The sequence below is a fragment of the Ictalurus furcatus genome, chromosome 4, assembly GCF_023375685.1.
Source record: "Ictalurus furcatus strain D&B chromosome 4, Billie_1.0, whole genome shotgun sequence".
Lineage (NCBI taxonomy): Eukaryota > Metazoa > Chordata > Actinopteri > Siluriformes > Ictaluridae > Ictalurus > Ictalurus furcatus.
This window is the reverse complement of record NC_071258.1, coordinates 7397724-7423448: the sequence shown is the minus strand read 5'-3', so window position 1 is coordinate 7423448 and position 25725 is coordinate 7397724. Positions and strand designations below refer to the sequence as shown.

At 37.8% G+C, this 25725-nt stretch overlaps 2 protein-coding genes across 3 annotated transcripts in view; both read right to left on the bottom strand.

Annotated features, from left to right (window-relative positions):
• Positions 1-3229, bottom strand: part of kifc3 (kinesin family member C3) — a 50615-nt gene extending 47386 nt beyond the window's left edge. For both annotated transcript variants that reach the window (XM_053622702.1, XM_053622701.1), the window contains exon 1: positions 3004-3229. The gene's annotated coding sequence lies outside the window, so the exon portion shown is untranslated. The remainder of the gene's footprint in view (positions 1-3003) is intronic.
• A 1857-nt stretch (positions 3230-5086) lies between these two features.
• cngb1a (cyclic nucleotide gated channel subunit beta 1a) overlaps positions 5087-25725 on the bottom strand; it is a 33665-nt gene continuing 13026 nt past the window's right edge. Inside the window, exons 10-29 of the mRNA XM_053622690.1 lie at positions 24748-25036; positions 23479-23509; positions 22206-22332; positions 22029-22046; positions 21814-21909; positions 20893-21047; positions 20010-20228; positions 19207-19415; positions 18960-19010; positions 17559-17714; positions 17351-17415; positions 15472-15594; positions 15218-15359; positions 14973-15132; positions 13376-13473; positions 12709-12792; positions 11543-11661; positions 11303-11449; positions 8267-8444; positions 5087-7761 (exon numbers count right to left, since the gene is read on the bottom strand). Coding sequence (XP_053478665.1) covers positions 7522-7761; positions 8267-8444; positions 11303-11449; positions 11543-11661; positions 12709-12792; positions 13376-13473; positions 14973-15132; positions 15218-15359; positions 15472-15594; positions 17351-17415; positions 17559-17714; positions 18960-19010; positions 19207-19415; positions 20010-20228; positions 20893-21047; positions 21814-21909; positions 22029-22046; positions 22206-22332; positions 23479-23509; positions 24748-25036 — 2707 coding nt within the window. The 3' untranslated portion in view covers positions 5087-7521. The remainder of the gene's footprint in view (positions 7762-8266; positions 8445-11302; positions 11450-11542; positions 11662-12708; positions 12793-13375; positions 13474-14972; positions 15133-15217; positions 15360-15471; positions 15595-17350; positions 17416-17558; positions 17715-18959; positions 19011-19206; positions 19416-20009; positions 20229-20892; positions 21048-21813; positions 21910-22028; positions 22047-22205; positions 22333-23478; positions 23510-24747; positions 25037-25725) is intronic.

The window sequence follows — 25725 nt, the reverse complement described above, 5'->3', positions numbered from 1 at the left end:
GTGTTACAGACATTAATTAGATTCATTTTCAGATCCTCTGTCAGCTGGTTAGAGGAGGTCATGTCGAGTCAAAGTCCAACAAGTTAATTAACTTCTGAGGCTTTACAACTGGATGAGTGTCCAAACTTTTGCACACAGCGAAATTATTATTATTATTATTATTATTATTTTTAAGTTAATCAAACATAAAGTAACTGTGCATTAACATTTTCAGACAATGTTACTTTTTAAAAATAGTTTGCTGCAAAGGTTGTGTTTATGTAAAGCAGCAAAATATGTCATTTGGCCAGGGGTGCACAAACCTTTGGATACAACTAAGTTCAGAGTAGGTCATCAACCTTTCAGCTTCTGGTAAAAATCTACCTTCAAACTTTGACAGGGCAGAATGATTTCAAACTGGGCTAAGGGGAAAATTTGAAAATTGTGCGAATTTGACTTTTACACCAGTATGCATGTTCCCTGATCTTATATTCCTTATACATTTTATGCTCCTGATCAGTGTTAGGGACAAAATCATTAGCTGAGTATAAACGTTTGCATATCTCAGAACAGAATAAAGACACAACTGGAATATATAGCAATAGGATTCTATCAATACATCACAAGTGGCAAAAATGGTCAAATAGTATGGTAAAAAAGCAACAGAAGAGTGTTAACCCTATTGTCGGGAAATGACGAGTTTGAATTCTGACACTGCTGAAAGAGTAAACCTGGCTGTGCTCGCTAGGTGGGAGGGATGACGTGTTCTCTCTCTCCTGTCAATCAATCACAGCAAAACTGGCCAATCATGTGCATCTGTGAGTTCATGTATGCGGAAGAGGGCGAATAGCAAGTGTTACACTGTCCTGTGTAGAGGTCGACCGATAGTGGATTTTTACTGATAGCGATAACTAAGATGGCCAGTACCCAACTTAGGTGGACTTTATTACGAAAATAAACAGTACAGACTGTACCTTGAAAATGTACTGTACTTTTTTTTTATTAAATAAATAATAACTTATATAAATAACATTATTTAACATAAATATTAAAGTAAATAAAAGATATACAAAATAGAGACATCCAAAAGAAATCAAAAAACACTTCAAATAAACAACAAAATTGTTAGAGATGACCGATAGTTTCAGCAATCGATTATCCATGCCGTTTAGTCTGCAAAACCGATCAATCAGTCGAACTTTAGTCCTGTGATCTGTTAGAAAAAGATGGAGACACACTTCATGTGTCTCGGAAATAACACGTGATGGGTTGTTGTTTGTTGCAGGATTGTTGTTAATTGTTGTTGCAGGATATACATACGAGGTGGGACCCAAAAATACCCAGAATTCGAACGTGGCGTGCGCACTTGGCATAGTTGCAGGGTTTGCCACAAGGTAGTATATAATAACAGGCTGGTGAGTCAGTCTCCCGAGTGGTGAGAACACATCCAGAGGAGTGGTGCACCCAGAACTGGATCTTGCACCATGATAATGCACCTGCACACTGCATTTTTAACCATAGTTTTTCTGGTGAAAAACTCCTTGGTTATCACTTCACATCCACCGTATTCACCAAATCTCGCTCCTTGCGACTTCTTTTTGTTCCCAAAATTAAAAAAAAAAAATGAGACTAAAGTGGAGAAGATTTACCACCGTGGAAGAAATCCAGGAGAAAAAAAAACTAAACACAGGAGGCTCTAGAGATGATAACAAAAGAGGACTACAAGAAATGTTTCCAGGAATGGGAGAAACACTGGGACAAGGGTACTGCATCACAAGGAGAGTACTTTGAAGGTGATAAAATGAGAAATGCTGTACGTTTTAACAGACCAAGATTTATTATTTTTTGTAATTTTTGGGTTCCCCCTTGCAAATGTAATTTTCTTTGTTTAGAATTATTTTTATTTGCAGATAATTAAATAAATAGTGGATTTTTTTTTCATACAAAAAAAAACAAAAAAACTAAAAAAAACACTCAGCTGTGCTAGAAGACACAATTTTATGAACACCTCACACTCACACCTATTAAACCCACTCATTACCTGAGCTCAGGTGTGTGTACAGAGAGCAGGAATATTCGTCACCCCAGACACTATGATTTTGCTCCAACATGTTACTTACTTAATGACTATTTAGGATTACTCAGTGGCTGATCGAGCACGGTTTGAGTTCAGGTGTGTCTGTGTGTATGTGTGTGTGTAATATATATGTATGCATGTGTGTGTGTGTGTGTGTGTGTGTGTATATATATATATATATATATATATATATATATATATATATATATATATATATATATACACACACACACACGCGCATACCCACACACCTTGAGTGTTAGAAATGGGCTACATAATTCATCACCATCATTATCATCATCATCATCATCATCATTATTATTATTATTATTATTATTAGTAGTAGTAGTAGTAGTAGTAGGACTGTTCTAAAACAGCTGCATTTATTTATTATTATTATTAGTAGTAGTAGTCCTATTCTAAAACAGCTGCATTTATTTATTATTGTTATTATTAGTAATAGTAGTCCTGTTCTAAAACAGCTGCATTTATTTATTTATTTATTATTATTATTAGTAGTAGTAGTCCTGTTCTAAAGCAGCTGCATTTATTTATTTATTATTATTATTATTATTATTATTATTATTATTATTATTGTAGCTTAACTATAGGCCTCATTATAATTATAGCTTGTTTGTAGCACTTGACCAGTTCCTTGCAGAATATTGTAGATAATAACGGCCTCTGCAGTCCAGCTATTTCAGATCCAGCCGCCTTACAATTAGTTGCACCAGAGTTTTCAACGTCATCTAAACTTTTACATTTTTCCCCCCCTGACCGGACAAACATTACTTCTAACAAGAAAAAACGTTCATATGTTTGTCCAGAGTTAAACCGAACACAAACACAGACAAGATACACAGAAACCCGAAACGGAAACTTAAATCATTTCCTAGACTATATTTTCCCCAGCCGAAAGCCCAAGTATGGAAAGGAAACCAACTTACAGTTTGACGCCAAGACGCCAAAACCTCTCCCCAGGACTCGTCTTTCCCGTCTTTCCGTCAGTCCCAGGAGATATTTTGAGCTTTGTAAATAGTAGCACCTCGACGTCGCTTAAAAAAAGAGCGTCCAAAGTTGAGTTAAATATGAATGAGAAAACTGTTCAGTCAAACCGAAAAGACAACCAGTAGCACTGCGCGGGAACGCGCACTGACAGACTCATGGAAAACGACGGCGGGGGCGCGCACAGCTGACCGCGCGCGCTCTGACGAGCAGTGACGTAGCTGCGTTCCAATCTGTGAACAGTTAGTGCGAAAATCTTCTCAGACTCACATACTTACATAGTGTTCTAGATACTGTTCAAGTATGCATAACTGTCTGCCCACAAGAGTGTATTAAATCACATAGTTTTATACATAACGGTTCATACCAACCACTGCCACAAATATCTACACTTTTAAATACTTAAAAGTAATTACTAGTAATTACTGCGATGGACTGGCACCCTGTCCAGGGTGTACCCTGCCTTGTGCCCGATGCTCCCTGGGATAGGCTCCAGGTTCCCCGTGACCCTGAAAAGGATAAGCGGTAGAAGATGGATGGATGGATGGATGGCTGGAATCTAGGTTGGGGCAAAATACTTACCCGCGTTAATAGAAAATGACATAATATGCCCCCTATCTGTGTATGATATGCTGAGTAGGGGCTCAATCAGACATAAGCAAGATTTGTTTGTCATCTAGCAAGCTATAAAGAAAAAGTCATAGCTAACATAACATTAGGCTAAATTCAGTATCATTAGTCAAAGGTAGCTAATAACAAACTGAAGAAATCCAATGTTATTGTTGGCTATGAAAGACCTCATGTCTGTAGCTTGTTCCATCCCTCTGGATAATAATGAAATTAAGTTTCCCAGAGATATTGTAATGGGAGCGCTGTTATTATTCCATCTAGCTATGATCAACAGTATTGGCCTGCATGTATATGGGATCAATAAAGACTCATTATCATTAACATTATCATTACCATTATCATAAAGTCACTCAGCTTGGCCTGTTTTCCTTAAAAAGCAACTCATGATGCATCATTTACCAGAGATGGTGGTGTCAGATGGGTGGAAGATTTTCACAGCAATTACAGTTTACTTTGCAGTTTAATGGAACATTTCCACACTGCTCCTTTAAAGCAATTTAAATATGATAGATTTTTTAAAATTCAGATACTAAATATAACCACTTTGTACTTAAGGGAAATCAAAATATACTTGAAACAAGAGTGACAGATTGTGTTTAGTGCTTGCTACATTATCCAATGGTATTTTTAGTGCTACGTTTTATTCGTTTTAATGTACAATTCATTATCCGTAGCAGCACCGCAGACAAATTGTTTTACATGCTTTTGCTGTCTGTTATCTGCTACAAGTAGTCAAAGTGCCCATCACTTTTAGACAGCAAATATAATACACCACATGGGTATTTATTTATTTATTTATTTATTTATTTCCAATACTAAGGTTGTTAACACTCAAAAACTAACAAATGTAGTATATTGTGCAGTGTAATGAAAATAGTCAGGCACCATATTAGTTCATAGTGTCTGAAAATGTACTTGTGTATTGTACTATGCTTTTTTGTAGAACGATTAATATAAACCTGTGATTTCAATTATAGCCTACCTTATAGTAAACGAATCACCTTCTGACCAATCTGATTTGAGAATTCAACAGTGCTGTGGTATAAAAGGAATTAATCATACTGCTCCATCTTGTACACAAATGAATCAACACATAAAGAATATCTTTATATCCCTTAAATAATGAGCAACGTTTATGCTGTCACCAACTGTAGAGCTTTTAAAAGACTTGGCTATTATCAGTGTTTCCCGTCTGCTGAATGAACTCGGCTCATTCAGTATTGTTTCCTAGATTCTCGCCTTTTTTCACTTCCTGTCTTGGGTATACTAGAGGGTGGGAGAAACAATGCCAAAAATCCTCCCATTTCCTGCCCCTTTTCCTCTCTCTCTCTCTCTCTCTCTCTCTCTCTCTCTCTCTCTCTCTCTCTCTCTCTCTCAATATGTCCAGTCATTGCTTATGGTTAGTGAGTGAAGAAACATAAAGATAATTTACATTGACAAAATACACAATATGGTGACAGAAATCACATACGGAAAATTTGCTATTTTATATGGACAAGTCTTCAGCTGTAGTATGTTTATATTGCAAATACAACGTTCCTGCAATTGCTCAATTTCAGTGCAACTTCCAAAAATCAGAGTACACCCATGTTGTTTATGGCGGGTTAATGTTACTAGTAAATTAAACTCTGTTTAATGGGGCAGTGTTAATACTTCCTTTCCTGTTCATAACATATAAAATGTCTAAAAAAAAAAAACCTCACCTCATATTATACAGAAAAAGAATTTTCTACAGAGTAGGTGAGAGCCAGCACAATCGCAACACGCTTGTTTACTCTAACTGCACACATTGGTTATAAATCTGTTTACAGAAACCTCAAAGTCTCAGCTCAGGATGGGCCCAGCTCCTTGGAACAAAAACTGATCTATAACTGTAAAAGCTATACATATATAAACATTTTGCACATTCTTGTTCCTTATACTTGGACCTTAAATCCAAATGTAATGCTCAGAATTGCTCACAGTTCCACTTTTAGTGCCAGTTTATAATGGGAAGGGTTCAAGTCCCGGTCTTAATTTTGTTTGGAAGGTACCTAGGTGAGTATAGTGTGCATGAAGATTTCAGGTTCTAGACTTCTCTTATTTTTTTTTATAGGGGCTAGAAAGTACATTAAAAAAATTCCCCTCATTTTTGGGTTGAATATCTCTGGTGGGGGACCAGATACGAACCTGAAATTTTCACAGAAATAAGTCCTCTATAGTAGCATTCTGCTGTAACAATTTTGAATTTGACATTCCACTGATTACAGAGCTAGGGCTCGTAGAAATCTGGGGAAAAGCCTGCTTTATTCATGCATTTTCAGAAATGAACAGATTTACTATATATAAGCAAAACAAATAATAAAAATGAACAGTATTTTACAGTAATTATGTTTATGATTGACATACAATTGATATACAATAGGTCTAAAATGTTACTACATTTGATATTGGCAACAGTGAAGCATGATCTATCACAGGATTCTTCAAGTCTGCAGAGTTTAGCTTCAACTTCCAAACGTACCTGCCTATAGTTTTGTAGTAATCCTGAAGACCTATGGTTAGCTTGTTCAGGTGTGTTCGATTAGAGTTGGAGCTAAACTCTGTAGGACAGTGGAACTCAAGGGCCAGATTTGAAGAACTCTGTACAGTTGGTATGTATGAATAGGTTTTTTTCCAAATCTGGAATTACAGCGTTCAGTTAGGTGTTTTTACAAATGAACAGTGTCATATATAACAGAGCTATTATGTTGTTTCTCCTGTGATAAAAGTGACAACAGCTCAGAAGTCACTTACTGCTTTTATACTGCATAATTTATTGAAAGAAGTGCTACTTTATTTACTGTTGATGCTGTGAGCCGCCATGTTGATTTGATGTCACTTGCTGAACTCAGGGTTGAGGAAACTGTCTCAAGTTTACAGGTAGGAATTTCTAGTATCATTTGTTTTTTAGTCTTTTCTAGATGGAGGTCAGAAATTCACAAGTCATGAGTTTTAGTCGAATGCAGCATTAGCCACCAAAATAAAAGACCCTCTTAAGATAATGCGTGCCGTAATGATTGCTTTTTACCTCACCATTTTAAGCTGTAATGCCTTTGTATCTCAACATTTAAACTTTAATATTCACGTAGTAGTATTATGCAGAAGGGCTACAGGAGCTCACAGAGAAAAACTTGCACACAGAGAAAATCCCTTGTCTGTTGATTTTTACATTATTGTTAGATTGGCTGACGGCTTGGGTATTCTGTACTATAGGTACATGCTGAAATCAAGATTTATCTGATAGGCAGTACTAAAAATGGTGCCAGGCTAACATACACTAACCTTCCTGTCTCTGCTGGAGTAGTGTATCTACCATACATGCACAATTAAATTGTCATAGTGCAATGAAGGTAATGCAAAAACTATAACATCTACGTTGCTTTGCTGTAAAGGCCAGAAAATGTGTGCATATTAATGTGTGTTTGTGAGTGTATTTGCTTACATATAGCTAGGACTATAATGGAAGACAGCATGGCAATTTAAAAGCAGGCAAGGTAGCATTCCTGAAATCAGAGCAGTGTGTTTTATAGGAAAAAGAAATCAGGTTCCATAACACACTCACTCACACACGCACACCTCCTTCTTTTAAAGCTCATCTAATGTTAAAGTCAGCTATGACTTTAAAACAGAAAAGCATCACTAAGCGTAATTAAATAGCAAACGCCCCTTTGGTTTGGATTCAGTTAGAATAGTTGCCCATAATACTAAAAGCATAATAATAATAATAATAATAATAATAATAATAATAATAATAATAACAGGTTATTTCTCAGCCTCAAGCCCTAATTTCTCATTCTTTCTCGCAACTTCTATTCTTCTTTCCTCTCCTCCTGATCAGTCTTCTCAGCTGTTCCATCTTCTTCCTCCGCCATTTCAACACTGAGGATCTCCTCTCCGTGTTGGCGTGGGATCATGCGGATGATCACCGTGCTGTCCGTGGTCTGTGTCACCAGGTCATCATCGTCGTCCTGTGTGACTGTGCGCTGCATGGGTGATCGACGGTGAATGGGTGAGGGAGGGGGCACGGGTGCTGCTGTGCTGCTGGAAGGCTGAGAGATGGAGATATGGAAATGAAAGGTTATAAGATACATCATGTACCATGTATAAAAGTTTTAAAAGTACAATTAAGATCATATGAAGGGAAACTCTAGAAATGGTAAAAATGCATGAAATAAATTAGGCATACTGAATATTACTCTAATAGGAAGACCTCTACGCTTATAAACTGAATCTATTAGGCTTATAGATATTTTGTGGTGGCAGATATCCAAAAACTTCAAAGCATAGTAGTCACTGTGTGAGAAAAAGCACACTTAGCTAGCAAGCTTAGAAAGAAAATAAAAAGATAATTTTACGTTTTCTTAACGTTGAGTAGTGAAAGTATGTTATATTCAGAAAAACACGATTTTAGCTGTTATATATGCATACATACATATACATATATGTGTGTGTATATCTATATATGTATATATATATATATATATATATATATATATATATATATATATATATATATATATATATATATATATTATATGAAGGTAGGGCAAGCACCTGTAGTGTGGCTCCAGTGTCTTTGTAGGTGTCTTTCAGTTTGGCAAACGTTTCTCCTTGGCCCACCACCAGGGCGGCCTTAAACAGTTTGGGAGTCTCTGGTCGTAATGGGATCACCTGACCAGATTCCTTACCCACACCCTTCTCTTCTGGCTTTGTATCCTTCGTTAGCATCTTCCTGAGTAATAGAAGCACACAAATGTGCTCAACCAAATAGGTCATGAGCATCAGTCCATGAGGGCACACAGCACTAAACAGCACTTCATATACTGTATATCCTCTAAAACAACTGATGTAGTTAGGGAAAGACTTGGCATGCTAATGATTTGAGCATTAATGTTTGTTAGAACAGTAAACAGTGCTGTGGGCCTTCAGGACATCTGTGGTTGAGGCCTTCACATCTTAATTACTAAATAAAGATAAATTCAGCACACTAGAGTGAGTACAGTGAGTACATACACACACTGATGATGAATCGGATCCATGGGTGAGCAGTAAACAAGTATCATGAGACCCACTTCTGACTGATTTCAATTAACTCTCCACTAACATCATCACAAACAACGTTTTGGTTTAGTACACTGTTTCAACTGTAAGCAGATCTGTGCTGTGATTGGTTCACTCAGACAAGGCATTAATGGTGTACAGTGAGGGGAAATAAGTATTCAGCCCCTCTTGTTTTTGTTATTTAATATACTTCCTGTGCATATATCCACTACAAACTTAGAACTTAACACACACGTTTTATACTTATAAGTACATAATGTCTTTTGACTTTGTGCTTATGTATAAACATGAACAGAAAATTAAGTATTCTTAAGCATAAACAAATACGTTTAAGAACCTTAAAGGGGTCATATGATATTGAAACATTTTTAACATTCATTATTTTGTTTGTTGGGTGTAATAGAATAGGTTAACATGCTTTAATGTTCAAAAAATGCACTATGTGTCACATACTGTACATTATTGCAGTACCTCTATTCCCAGGCTGCCTGAAACGCTCAATGCTCTAAATCCCCTGCTTCCAAAAGGCCCAGAGTGCTCTGATTGGCCAGCTGATCCGCTGCGTTGTGATTGGACAAAAACCTCAAGTGTGTTTCGGAAATGTAACATCCCTTGGGTTAGCTTCAGCTTCCAAGGCTTCTAAAGCAATTCTAAACTCCTAAGCAACATGGCGTCGGGTTTGCCGTATGAGTTTGAGCCTCAGTCAGATTCAGAAAATATGGACGATCAAGCGGAGCGAACTTTGCAAACACGACTTGAGCAGAACGTTTCACAGCGGTAAGTTTTTACTTTGTAACTCTCTTACATTTCAGATACGATGTAAATTCCACCATCATGTTGTTAAGTCCAAAACTATGCAATGTACACAGCTTCTGTGTGTACATAGGTACTCATGTGATCTATCTTAGCTATCATTGGAAAGCTAAAATTCTTGTGATTCGATTGATATAAACCGTTTCAAGATACAATCACAACAACAGCTACAATCAACGTCTCTGTCAGCCCACCAACATACAAAGAAACACTTAAAAAAACTGAGGCAACTTAGCAAACTTTAGCTAGCACCTTAGCAAAGGTCTTCAACGGAGCCCTGGGCCACAACACAAAACTCCACATTTGGACAGTCAGTAGCAGATACTTCATAAAATAATCAAACATACTTACAGGTTCTGATTCAGAAGCACAAGACTGTCCAAGCAAAGTGGGAATCGCCTCACTTTTCAGAAGTAGCCTTTGAGTGTGGCCTGCCTTGTACTCTCCCAGGTTCACGAAGCTGTCCTCCGTAAAATGTGCTGTGCACAAGCAAACGTTTGGGTTGTACTGCTCAGGAACAGCGTTATAAATAAACAGTAACCACTGATTCCTAATTTTGTCCGTTTTCTGAGGGCCAAACAAAGGAGTTTTGCTTTTGCACCGAAACACACAGCGTCTCCATGACATGATACCTGAATTCACTGAATCCTCACCTTATGCTAATAGTTCATGTAGTGACATGGACGTTTGTGGAAGTAATATCTGGACTTTGAATGACACCCAACCTTCTGGTCAGTAACCTAGAGCCTTAACCCACTGCCCATGGACTTGCAGTTTTCATAAATAAAGTCAGGAGATCACTCTATTCATATTTCCTTCGATGACATAATTCCCCAGTTACATTTACAGAGAAGCAGCCCCATAATCATGATGTTCCCACCTCCATACTTCACTGTAGGATCATACATGCAACCCTTCCTTCTCCAAACATGACGAGCTAAATTATTGCCAACAAGTTCTATTTTTGTTTTGTCTTTTGTTCTGAAAGTGTTCTGATTTCTCTAAATGATTGTATGCAAATTTTAGACATACATCTCTGTGCTTATTTTTCAACAGAGGAGTTTTGCATAAGGTGTAGGAACTGTGATGATTGTAGTATAGTACATTGCTTATTGTTCTCTGTGTAACTGTTGTTCCTGCTGCTTTCAGGTTGTCCTGCAACTCTTTTCAAGTGACTGTTGGCTTCTCTCTTACCTTCCTTATCATTAGTCTGAGAGTGTGCTGTAAAAACTTCCATTGCGCACCTGTCCAAGGGCGATTATTTGTTGTTTCCATGAACTCTTGGAACCACCATTTGTACTGTCAAGAATGTTTAAAGTCTTTGCGATGGATCTGTAGCTTTTTTTCATTTGAGTGTTGTTTAGAATTTGAAGAAGCTCCTTCAATTTCACCATGATTGTTTGCACGATTGTGTGAAAGCTTCCCAATCAATAATACATTAAATATAGTATCCAAATATGTATCCCCTATCTATAGTATCACCTATCATTTAAAAAAAAAAACATGCGTATCCTTGTTTATGTTTATAAATACAGATTTTTTTTGGTTGTATTTATAAGTACAAAGTCAAAAGACATTAGGTATTTCAATTTGAAGTAAATAAATGCACTAGAGGTATATTAAATAACAAGAACAAAGGTGTCTGGATACTTATTTCCCCTCACTGTATGCATATGTGTGTATGAGAATAGTTGCTGAGGCAGATCATCCTCTCACTTGGCCTTCTTGCGTAGTATTTTCTGGGACTCTGGGTAGTGCACCAGGATCTCAGAGAGGTCCTTTTTATCCAGGATGAAGAGGTTAGCGAAGCCGTGCGCTACCACATTAGCTGTGCGCCTATTCCCTCCACCTACAGCCAGCAAGCTGATAGAGAAATGCACTTAATTTGTTATACACAAAAATATTGTTCAGAAATGATGGTAATTCATCATACAGTGAAACTTCCAGAACACTCACCTGATTTCCCCGAAAACAGATCCGGCCCTCAAAGTGACAAACACAGTTTTACCATCAGGGCCTCCAACCACCTGCACCTCTCCAGCTTTGATGATATACATCTCCCTGCCGATCTCACCCTGACACAGAGGGAGAACATTCACATAAGCTACATAAGAGGATAAAAGACTTAATTCCAACTTAACCCCATATATATTTATATCACTAAAGTTATTTACACCCCCTCTGATCAGGAGAACCCTTGAGCATGGGAAGGTTTATGTGTCTATTTCTATAAATACTGTTTATATAGCTAATAACTGGACGAGCCAACTGAAGATCATTAACATTTAACATTAACATTTATGGCATTTGGCAGACTCCCTTATCCAGAGCGACTTACAATTATCAAATTTTTTATCCAACTGAGCAATTGAGCGTTAAGAGCCTTGCTCAAGGGCCCAGCAATGGCAGCTTGGCAGTGCTGGGATTTGAACTCATGCCCTTCCGATCAAAAATCCAACGTTTACATTTTATACAATATTCTACTAGCCCAGGGGTGGGCAATCTTATCCAGAAAGGGCCGGTGTGGGTGCAGGTTTTTCCAACCAAGCAGGAGGCACACCTGATTCCACCTGTTTAATCAGTTGGTCTTGGCTTTCAATAGATTCAGGTGTGGCTTCTGCTCGGTTGAAATGAAAACCTGCACCCACACCGGCCCTTTCCAGATAAGATTGCCCACCCCTGTACCAGCCTCAATTGTAAGGTGATTGGTAAGCATTTTCACTGGAACTCTGAGGCTAATGTATGTAATAAATGGAAAGCTATCTCACTCAAAATCATTTATAAGCAAAGTTATCAATAATGAATATTTTCCAATAATAGCATGTACTGAATTGTTTTATTCCCTTTACACTGCAGACATTTTCCACATTTACATTTTTATTACTTTGTTGTAACTTTTAATGTTATGGAACGTCTGTGAGAAAAGTTAGTTCCTGTTATACAGTTCTGGTTCACTAATTTGATTGGTCGATTGGTTTCAAGAGTGTTTATATTTAATAGAACTACACTGGGACGTTTCACTGTGTTTATCAATCCGCTTGTCTGTGTTCGCCACATAAAATTCCACTTCCTAATTCGTAACATGTTACTACAGTAGTGTTAGTGACATCATCAGCTCTAACCTTCTTACACACGTAGTCTCCTGGGAGGTAGACCACAGACTTCAGTCTCTTCAACATGTCAAATATCATCTGTCTGTCACAACCCTGAGAACGAGAGCAAGACACATGAAGATAAAATGGCAAAATTCTACTGTCTAGCACTGTGAAAAATAACATCTTATCGAGTTAAAATAGCTTCAATATAGTCAAACATAGCCTATATATTATTTCCTGTTATAACATGACAATAAACCAAATAGAAGATTATTAAACCTGTTTCTAGACTTTATTCATTCATTCATTCATTCATTTATTTATTTACTAATCTCAAGCATGAAATAGTCTTATTTTATTGGGTTTTATTTTGGCTTGTATTTTTTTGTTGTAATTTTAAGCATTTAGCTCTAGAAAGAAGCAAATTTATCTGCTAATACAATAAGAACATTTAATGCTTGAAATTAGTAACAATGTCTAGAAATAGTTTTAATAATCTTATATTTGGGATATTGTAATCTTATAATCGGAAAAATAAGATAAATTTTTCACTAAGATGTCATTTTTTTTTGCACCAAGATAAACTGTTCCTGGTTTTTGACTTTCAGAACCTGAGGTGAATTACTATAAGTGTTCCTTCATTTATCTATACCATGTTCTACTGCATGTGAGAGCATGTTTTGAAGTGACTCACTTGGAAGAGGGCCACTTTGCTGACAATGGTGTAGTTCACATCCACTGCAATGTCCAGACGCATCTTATCAGGCAGCTGTATGAGCAACTCCTGTTCATCTACACACAGAGATACCCCTCTCTGTAGTATATGCAATGTGAGGAACAATACCGAACAATACATGACTAAACTAGGAAAACGCAACTTATCTAATTTCCCACTTACATCAAATGTAATCAGCCAAGACATGCGTTATGTATGAATATTACTTCTTTAGTTTTGCAGTGGTGCAAGAATTTCAGATTTTATTTCCTGGTATTTATATGCAGATGTGTTAAAGGACATAGAACATAGCACATTTTGTATCAGACCACCCAACTACGGGAGCAAAAATATTGGAAGGTGACTGACAGGTGTCTCTTGTTACCCAGGTGTGTCCTGTTAGATTGACTGTTTAAACAATAAATAGCTCTGAACATCCATTCTTGGTTTTAGGATTTGGTTTTACCGGTGAAGACTGCATTTGTTGTTAAAAAGGATAAGTGTATCTTAAGAGAGCTGTCTGTGGAAGAAAAGCAAGCCAATTTGAAGCTGAGAAAAGAGGGAAAATCAATCAGAGGCATTGCACAAGCATTGAGCATAGCCTGAAAAAAAAGAAAAGAGATCACTGGTGTACTAAGCAACAGACACCGAATGGGTCAGCCAATGAAAACAACAACAGTTGATGACAGAAACATTGTGAAAGCTGTGAAGAAAACCCCCAAAACATCAGTCAGTGACATCACCAACAACCTTCAGAGGGCAGGGGTGAAGGTAGCAAAGCCAGATTGGAATTTGCAAAGAAATACAGAGAGGAGCCACAAAAGTTCTGAAACCAGGATTAACCTCTACCAAAGTGATGGAAAGGCCAAACTGTGGAGAAAGAAAGGATCTGCTCATGATCCAAAACATACAAGCTCATCCGTGAAACATGGTGGAGGAAGTGTCATGGCTTGGGATTGCACGGTTGCAACTGGAACAGGCTTACAAATCTTTATTGATGTAACTCATGATGGTAGCAGCAGAATGAATCCAGAAGTTAACAGGAACATCTTGTCTGCCAATTTACAGAGAAATGCATCCAAATTGATCGTGAGGAACACTGCCAACTCAACAAAGGACTTTCTATGGGGGACAGTGGAAGGTTTTATACTGGCCAAGTCAATCACCAGACCTTAACCCAATTTGAGCATGCATTTCACCCCCTGAAGAGGAGACTGAAAGGAGAAACCCCCCGAAACAAACAACAACCGAAAGATGCTGCAGTAAACGCCTGGAAAATAATCACAAAAGAAGAAACCAACAATACGATGATGTCAATGAGTCATAGGCTTGATGCAGTTATTATAAGCAAGGGATATGCAATCAAATATAAAATTTTATTTACTTTAATTTGCTTATCTCTTCCTATACTTTTGCTCACCTAACAATTAGGTGGTTTGATACAAAGGGTTCTATGTTTTATTTTGTTTAACCCAAGTAGATGTAAATACCAGGAAATATAATGAATTTCAGCTGAATCCCATCACACAACTCTGTATTATATAAATATATCCAACTCCATCTGACTAGCTCTTACCCAACATGCCTTGTGATTGCCAGGTATAGTCATACCAGGTCTTGACTCTGTTCTGAACCTCACGTGGTATTCTATAGGCGGTCATGTAATTTACCGTGCTGTCCACACATGACCTGTAGTACGCCGGACCTGCAGTAGCTGCTCCTACAACATCTCTCATCTACACACACAAACACATTATTTGAGACTTTTTCTGATATCTGAAATCACTCTGTAGCATTGTAGCTCTTTTTTTTTCCACCCACCTGACCAATCATAATCGAGAAAGCGAACACACCCACAAAGTAATTGACTAACTGAAAGACGATTTCAAAGACCGTCGTGGGATCTGGGAGACCTCCGATAGTGATCAGAGTTTTTACAGCAAAGTAGTAGCAACGGATATAACTGCATGATGAAAACACACACACACACACACACACACACACACACACATTTTTTTTTCTGTATGGTATTGAGACAATATCACAGACTTTGGAGTGCATGGTGAAGGAGTCACCTGTTGCCTCTGCCATCATAGACCCATTTAGTGGAGCCAAGGCCTTCATAGTCAGAGCCCCAGTAGAACAGACAGGCGTTGCAATGCAGTGAATAGAGCAAGTACGCGCTGGTCCGGATCACTCTGAGAGAAAGACATGGGCGGAAGAGGACACAAAACTAGCACCCTATTTGAAATGGATTAGTTTTACACGAGGAGTTGGGGTAATTCAATTATTACAGGAGTGCGTCTGGGATTTTATCCTTGTCCAAATCCATCATGTCAGTAATTTTTATGAAGTGTGCATGAACGTGTCTGGAAAGATAACACATTTCCTTCTATAAAAGGCCCAGTAGAAATAACCCCAAGTAATAAACTATAACCTGTCATGTTCAAAACTACATCCTGTTACTCAAAGCCATTATCGTACCTGAACCGATTGGAGTGAATGACCAATCATTAGATGTACAGTAGGGTACAAATGTCTGAGACCACTAGTGAAAATGCTTCTATTTTCTATTCTTTTTTAATTAAATACAGCAATTTCAATAAATCATTATTAGAATTAATTCTATCACTTACTGACTATCTGGGAAACAGCAAACAGAATAAGAATTATTATTGTAAGTTGATATTCAATACATTTTTCGTATTGAGAGTTTGTGTGTTAAACTTTAAGTTGGTTTAACAAGATAATACGTCAAAATACTGAGGCAATAACTTAAAGGAAATAGCTTAGTATCTTGTAATAAAGACATGTCAAAATAACAATATAATATCTTAAAATAATTCGTTATTAAAATGAAATACAGTGGTGCTTGAAAGTTTGTGAACCCTTTAGAATTTTTTACATTTCTGCATAAATATGACCTAAAACATCATTAGATTTTAAAAGTCCTAAAAGTAGACAAAGAGAACCCAATTAAACAAATGAGGCAAAAATATTATACTTTGTCATTTATTTATTGAGGAAAATGATCCAATATTACTTATCTGTGAGTGACAAAAGTATGTGAACCTTTGCTTTCAGTATCTGGTGTGACCCCCTTGAGCAGCAATAACTGCAACTAAACATTTCCAGCTTCCAGGACTGTTGATCAGTCCTGAAACAACTCCTTTTTTCTGTGGTCTTTCCACAGACATGTGTTGTGAGGACCAGACTTCGATAGATCCCTGTTTGTTAAATAAAATAGGGTGGTCACTCACACTTCATTGTCAACTCATTATTTGAAAACACTTTTGACACTTTTGCCACTCACAGATATGTAATATTAGATCATTTTCCTGAAAAATAAATGACCAAGTATACATTTTTTAATTGGTTTCTCTTTGCCTACTTTTGTGAAAATCTGATGATGTTTTAGGTCATATTTATGCAGATATATAGAAAATTATTAAAGGTTCACAAACTATCATGCCCCACTGTAATAAGATATTAAGCCACTTCAACCCCCCCCCCCCAACTTGCATTTCAGTGGTTCCAGTAAAAGTTGCCCAATATATAATCTCTTTATCTTAATTATTAGCAGTAGTAAATAAATAAATAAATAAATAAAATGGTCACTGAAATGGAAAGGATCCTCTTGATGACAGGTGTATGTGTGTGTGTGTGTGTGTGTGTGTGTGTGTGTGTGTGTGTGTGTGTGTAACTCTAAATTGGCAGTGTAAATATGGTGGGAATGGGACACTAACATCAGCCTTTTGGTTTAGATTTGCAAACACACTTTTATTTCAGCTAATATTTAAAATAAGTCCAGTCAAGGAAGATTTCATCCAGATTTCAAGTAAAATTTCATTTGAAATAGAACACAATGTTAAGTATGAATTAAATACTATATAGTGTATAAATAGATATACTGTACATACACATTTTAATGTATGATGTGTACTCTAGGCTTACCTGTAAATGTAGGCTTTTTTCATCACTGCCTCCAGACGATCGTTAAATTCAAAGAATGCCATGTACTGACAGAAAGAACGAGTAGTATTAATATGATTTAGGCTGTATGGCAAACAGAGAAGTATATTTATTAACTAATCTTCTGTAGTCCTAGTTGAGTATGTATCTAAGTGCAGTGTAAATTGTGCGTATTTAGCACTGCTTTTACCTTTAAAATGCGCGGGAAGCGCAGAATGGATTTAACGCCTGTGAAATAGTACAGAACATCCAGGGGCAACAGACTGATCATGTCCATCTGAAACATCCAGATATCAGTCAAGCCCTGGACAGGCAAAGCTAGTTGTGTGGAAATGCCATGGCTACTCTATTAATATGTTAAAGGAAAGATTTGCCAAAAACTTATTTAGTTTATCAGCCAGGAGAAGTTTGATGTCTGAAGTTTTCTTCTTAAACTTTTTAGATATAGCAAAAATATACACAGTTATAGATATACAATGCTGTGAAAAAGTATTTGCCCTGATTTCTTCTGATTTTGTTTATATCTCATACTAAATAGTTTTATATCTTCAAACCAAATACAACATAAAACAAAGGCAACCTGAGTAAACATACAATACAAAAAGTATTTATTTATTATATTTTTTTTAAACTGAAGCAAAAAGAGTTATCCAACACCTATCACCCATGTGAAAAACTAATTGCCCCCTTAAACTTAAAATCCGGTTGTGCCACCTTTAGCAGCAATAACTGCAACCAAACGCTTCCGATAACTGGAGATCAGTCCTTCACTTACTGAGATAATGGCTCTCACTGTGGTCCTGTGGATTCCCAGAGCCTGTGAAATAGCTTTGCAACTCTTCCCCGACTGATGTATTTCAATCAACTTCTACCACATGATTTGGCATAGTGTGTTACTGGGTAAAACCATCTTTTAACCAACTGTTGACCATGCTGTCGAAAAAGTTCTATTTAAGTGTTGATTTGATTGAACAGGGTTTGCAGTAATCAGGCCTGGTTGCGTCTAGTCCAGCTGAACCCCATTATGAATGCAGTTTCATAGATAAGTAACAATAAGTAACATTATCATTTAATTTTGTGTTTACTCAGGTTGCCTTTGTTTTATCTTAGAATTTTTTTTTCAATTTCTGAAACAATTTAGTTTGAGATATACACAAAACCAGAAGAGATCAGGATGGGGAAAATACGTTTTCACAGCACTGTACACAGACATCTTCAAATATTTGCTTCACAGGAATCTCATTTCAAGTAGTGATATTTAGAATAACTTCAAAGCACGTAAAGTTTTCAGACTAGCAGGTCATTGCAAGCAGGTCGTTGCAAGCAACGTCCTTTTTATCTACAGGCTAAAAATTGATGTCAATTAAATTGTTACTGTTACTCATGCGCAGAAAATGTGTTACATTTAAAAAAAAAAAAAAGTATTGTGCAATGCTGCTTCAAAGGAGGCAAGAGGGTGTCCTTAATGAAGCACTGTGCTTGTACAGCTGATAAAGGGCTTTTGAGCAGTTCACTACAATTAGGGTAAGAGGTAAGTTTGTAAATGTATTTTTTTTTTTAGCAAACTGTTCCGTTAAAGGCTAGTACTCACCTTAAATCGTTCTGTTTTCATGTAATTTTCTCTCATATCTTTTTTATCACACTGAAACACATATATCCAGAGACACATCTATTAATAAAAAATATATGCTTATTATTTTTTTAAATGATGCTGAGCTTTAATAGGATTTGTTGTTGCTGGATGGTGTTGTTTGTGTGCATTGTCTGAATATAAGTGCATTGTTTACTGTAAAACTGTGAAATCTCATGCATGTGTTTATCCATCTCACTCTACGCACCACTATATCTCCCCCACGGACGAACTGTAGCCTGGGCTGAAAGACCACAATGTCCAGGATGTAGATGGTGTCACATAAATAGTCAGCTAGCAGCCACAGGTGGATGTTCTCTGGAGTTTGATACGGGAACGCCCAGCGCACCGGGATCAGCCACACGTTATAGTTCCAAGCACACATCACAAAAAACAGCCACACTACATAGATCATATCTGATCGGAGGAAAAACATACAAACACAAAGCCATGATGAGCAGGACAACAGCAATTCCACCTACTCTATCATTCTTCTGCATTTCCTAATATAACAAATGCTAATAATAATAATACTATATATATATATATATATATATATATATATATATATATATATATATATATATATATATATATATCTCCAATTTCACATTATGTCACATATTGCATGTGATCACATGTAGAAAAACATGTGAACGTGCATTTCAGCATGCCATTCCCTGAATTTGAAAGAAATAACTCTTTTGGGCAAATTTTATTATTTTTTTCCTGTTATCTATTTCAGCCTTATCAAAATTATGCGCTGATATGGAGAAATCAAATCAGAGGCGCAAGAAACACACACATGGCATTTTTCAGCAATTGTAATCATTAGCTCACAGTACTTTTGTGAAGATTAATAGTGGGTTGTCTGCTTCAATTTTCATTTTTCAAACAAAGCCAACTTTGTAGTGAATAAGGATGAGTTTGCTGCCTGTGAAATTACACATACAGTCTAAGAGTGAAGAATAGCATGTTGCTGTAATTCTGGAGCACCGAGCATTGTCTCACCAGTGAAAGGATCGATGCTGGAAGGGAAACGATACTCCACGATGGCTCTCAGCCAGTCTGGCATGGGGGGTACCTTGGGCACTTTGACTTGGTAGCCCATGAACTCCAGGAACTGCTCCTCGTCACTCTCGTCATCAGCAGGAACATCTTTCTTCTCCTCAGGGGGAGGAGGTGGAGGAGGTGGAGGAGGTGGAGGCGCGGCGGCCTTTTTGGTAGGTGCTACACAAAATGAAAAAGTGCATTTCATTCTGGAAACCATGCATTCACATACAGTAATATTTATGGGCAAACAAGTACAGGCAGGGGACAAATGAGAGAAAAAAAAGCGCATTTTGCTAGAACACTTCTGTCCATAAACCAGTTTTTAACTATGTGATTACAGAGGACTTATAAGATTATGAGATGACTCTAATGACAAACTTTGTGATAACGTGTTCTCCATGTCAGATTATACTGAATGATGAACATCCTCTAATGATAGACCTGCAATTATAGAAAATTACTATGGTACTTTATGTTTACGTTAGTAAATGCAATCCCGGCTCATGCAGTAAAATAAACAGAGACATTGTTCTACGTGAACTTGAAAAAATGAGGACATTTTTTCTGTCCATTAGCATGTTTTGTTCACATTTCGCCATTGCCACAACCACATTTGTAACTGCCCCAAGAGTTTCATGTCCTCCTATAAATGAGCATTTAGATGAGCATCATAGCAGGGATTATACTCTGAGATGGTGTTCATCCCTCCAGTACAGTTCTAGATACATGTAGAATCTATGTCCGTGTACAACAAAGATCTCCTTGGATCTTATGCTGGCCTAGCAACTTAATAAGTCACCTTTTGTTGGTTTTTCCTTTAATTTGTCACCCCTCTACTCACTTGCTGAGGGGCTCTCTTCTTCAGACTCATCTGGGTCAATCAGCCTCTCTTTAGTACGTTCTGTTCGTTCCTTAAACAGCTTGATCAGCTCCTGCAGACGTTCGTTAACCACAACACTTGTCTGACTGGCCGAAGAGAGAGGACGCTCAGAACCACTGCCACAAACGATACAATACAAACATGGGAGTACAGGTATACGTAAGTACAAGTACAAATGCCAGTGACAAACTGTACCACATTTTAAATTACCCTCTCCCTTTATTTCAGTCAGGTGACCTATACACAATTTCTATCCCTAAGCTCTGTAAGGATGTTCTAATAGCATTATCGATTGCAAAGAAACTACATGAAAAAAAATGATCATTAGTCAGCGGTCTGATCTCTCCATTGAGGATATCTCTAGGGACAATAACACAGCTTAATGGCAACCAACAATTTCAAATATTTCAGCAAACTTGGCACCCATTTATCATGGCTATACTTTAGATACCTCATTCCAATGGTTTCCTTTTCATGTCTGTAAACACCAAACAAACATACATTCTCATTCTGTGTCTCATTATATTTTTTATTCTATTCTTCCACGCTCACTAATTGTAGCTACCACATGGAATAAGAAACCTTAACCAGTGATAGAACAATTAAACAATAAAACCAAATCGGTCATCCTTAGAGGGGGTGGTGGTGGCTTGGATAAAAAGCAAAAATTCCCATAAAGTTTTCACAGTCATTACTTTAGTAAAGCATATAAAAGAAATATGATTTATTTTTAGTAGTAGGTCTTTATTTGGAGTGCAGCTAAGAATAACCATGTATTCTTTTAATGTTTCTATTAGATTCTGTTCATTGTAAGCTTGTTGGTTGTACCATTCCTTTAACAAGACTATTTAAAAGAATGTAGTCTTAAGGCCAGTCACTCACTCTTCCTCCACAGTGAGAAGGCCATGCCGGGGGGTCAGATCTTCCTCTTTCTCCTTTTCTTCCTCTTCAACCTGTTCGTCTGGCTGGAAAGCCCTCCTGAATTAAAAGACAAACAAGCATGCTGTATTAGCTAAAAGAAAAACAGCAGAACAATGAAACCAACCGGACCAAAATTTCAAATGATTGATAGTGTAAATAAATGCTTCAGGACTCACTCAATGAGCACTGCTTTGCTGTAGCAGTTTAGAAAGTAAAGATAAAAAAGGACGATGTGTTATTGTCCTACAATTCCAGTCAACTTCACTTTACTACATTTAATATGTCAATATTCAATGTCATTTCAGTATAAGCGTGCTGCTGTCCACTACACCAGCTTTCAAAGTGAGGCTCACCTCTGGGTGGCCATCACAGGAACGGGAACAGTGAGGCTGACACCGTCCGACTCCTGGGGTTCAACAATTTGAGGTACGATAGGAATGGATCCATCATCAACTTCCTCTACACTCACATGAGGACATTCTGAGATTACATCAAAGCATCAAAACATTTCAGAAACAGCTACTCTCTGGCACTTTTGTATCTCTGTGGTCAAAAATCCAAGAGGTAGTCATAGCCAAATCTCCAGATCTAGGATCTGAATGAATTTTCACACCTTTGTCCATTTATGTACAACTAACTGGAAGAGGTATCAAATTATTCACTTCTTTATGAAGATCATGCAACCGGACACTCATCTTAATCAACTTTGTTAGTTGCTCACAAATTCATTCAGATCAATGGTGAAATGACTTCAGATTTATACCACATGACTTACTACTAATACATAAGGCAGAATATTATTCTCCTTAACACCATGGGATCAAACACTTCATACTCACAGCAACTACAGCAACAGCAATTCAGCACGGCACAGACTAGCATAACATGACAGGGTAACACAGACCAGTAGCTAATTCACCTGAGTTTTTGCTTGAGGGCTGGTGGATCTCAGAATAAGGGAATGTTGAGGTTGAAGCCCTTCAGATTTAGTATGAAGCAGGTGTTGCTAGGGATGATGGGATGTTCTATGCTCTGGGTTCTCTGAGGGTGCGTTTGGTTTCAAGGCACTAGCTACAGACAAACTCCAGGCCTATACTTTGCTGTGCTTAGGAAGTCCTCTTGAGGCTTAAGCCTGTTGCGGCGCAGGAGAACATTCCGACAGTGTTGCTGCACCTGTTTTGGGAATTTGCAAGAGTTCATGGGAGCAGGTCTTGAGGCAGGGAGGGCAATTTGTGACGGGTGAAGTTGCTTTTATTCAGTAGTTGGCTGAAGCTACTGAGGTACTGAGAAGCATGAAGGAAGCACAGCATCAAGTGCCTTGCTGCAGAAGAGCTAGACGGTGCTCAAGGCAGGCAGACAAGCAAGTGCTGGATGTTACTGCAAAAGTGGTGCTTGCATGGCCTTTTTTTATTTATAAAACTGCTTCATCATAACTAAGCATAACAGCTAATCCAGAATTATTGAACTTCTGAGGTAATAATGGATTGTTTCTTTTGAGTGTAATCCATTGGAGCAGACAATATATCAAACATATAAAACACAGTATCTCGAATATCAGACTGTTTTCTAGGTTCCTTGCAAATTTACACCTAACACATGTGCAGCGCCTTGATGATCCACACTGACCTCCACATTCCTCTTGAAATGCCTCATCTTCCTGTAGAGAGATGAGATGATTGTTAGCCAAAATATGATGATTAGCCAAAATAGCAATCCATCTAAAAGTAAGCCTCTACTCCTAATTACAAACCCATAACTACAGAAACCCAATCCATAATTCCAAAGGCAGAATGCCAATAATCCCTACTTGCAGTTTCAGAATGGCAATTCCTAGCTGAAATAATGGATATGCAGTGTTACAGTCAGTGTACCAGTCTGTGATGCTGAAGCAGGAGCTCAGTTTGTGGACAAAGCTCTGTGTTTAGCAGTTAACTTATGTCCTTATCCTCATCTATGGTCATACGCTATGGGTAGTGACTGAAAGAATAAGGTCAGATGGCAGGAATGAGGTTCTCTGCAGGGTTGCTGAGCTTACGCTCTGTGATAAGGTGAGGAACTTGACAATTCAGGAGAACCTGAGAGTACAGCCAATGCTCCTCCAAATTCAGAGGAGCCATTTGAGATGGTTTGGACATCTTATAAGGATCTGTATCAGGAAAGTCCCACTAGACCAGGGGTGGGCAATCTTATCCGGAAAGTGCCTCCTGCATTCCAACCAAGCAGGAGGCACACCTGATTCCACCTGTTTAATCAGTTGGTCTTGGCTTTCAATAGATTTAGGTGTGGCTTCTGCTTGGTTGGAATGAAAACCTGCACCCACACCTGCCCGTTCCGGATAAGATTGCCCACCCCTGCATTAGACAGAGGCCCCGGGGCAGATCCAAGATCTGCTGGAGAGATTATATCTCACAGTTGGCTTGGAGTTATCTGGTGACCCCACAGGAGCATCTGAAATCTGTGGTTCAGGATATATATGGCTGGACTGACCTTCCCAGCCTGTTGCCACAGGATAGCAATCACTGGCATAGCAAACCTAAATTGAAATATTAGAATAGCAATCCTTGGCATATCAATCCCAAGTTGCAATTGCAAAAAAGCAACCCCTAGTTTCAACAGTGGAATAGCAGTTCTCAGAAAAGCAGTCGCTGGTCGCATCTTCGAAATACCAATCCATACAATACCAATTCCTAATTGCAATAACAGTATCACAGTCCCTAAAATAGCAAATCTTTGCAGTTGCCAAATAACAATCCATATGCTACGAATCCCTACAATGGTTGATTTAGCAGAAAAGCGGTCCCTAAAATAGGAATCCTTACTTGTAGTTTCAGAATAGCAATCCCTAGTTGCAATCAAATAGCAATCCCTCATTACTGCCCTGATTTGTTTTATTACCTGTACAACAGCTGGAGTAGAGGGACCCGAAGTAGCTGTTTCTGGCTGAGTGGTTATGACTGGAGACACTACAGGTGAAGGGGTCTTTGCTATAGCATGATCTTCTCCATCAGGTTCTGGTTCGACAGCTGGCTCTCGTGGTGGGGTGTGTTCTATCTCAGGTTGACTTGCAGGAGTGAATTCCTTTGGAGGAGGTGACTCAGGTGACTCCTCTTTTTGTGTGATCTGCGCTGTAATCTCAGTTTTATATGTTTTAAGCTCCTCAACAGGGCACACATCCACAAGACACCTGCACATGGAGTTTCATTAGAGAGGGAGCATGATGAGAGCAACATAACCCCACAAATCCCAACACCACAGACACATGAGACCATGATTGGACTATGACAGCTTGTTGACATTTTTATGTGCTTTTACACAAGAACGAAACTACATTGGTGGAAATTTCTGAAATTGGCCTGTTTAAAAGACCACTTCACCACAGTGTTAAAGGAATAGTTGGGCAACATGGTTTGATGTTTGCTTCTTCAAGATTGCACTAAAGCTAAGATGCTAATGTAGCTAGCAAGCAATGTTAGTCTATTCATGAATTCAAATTCAGTAATCACTTTATCTTGATCAGGGTAACGGTGACTGATAATACTGGATGCAAAGGCAGAAATACACCCTGGATAGTACGACAGTCATTTACAGTACACGGTTTTTCTCACCCACTATATTTTTTACAAGTGCTTGGGAATATCAGCTTTCTGTTATAATGCTGGCTTCAAAATGTGGGAGACAGGTCTTTGAGGATGGAATGATACCAAATTGCATTTAGACAAAAATGAAGCAGATTTTTCAAGATGGCTGACCTCATAACAGCAAACAACATTAAATAAATAATTGAACAGATTATTTTTTAATGGAACACTCATGTATTGTTGTCAGTTTGTGAGCAAACCTATATATCATTATACATATCGTGTATCATAGAAA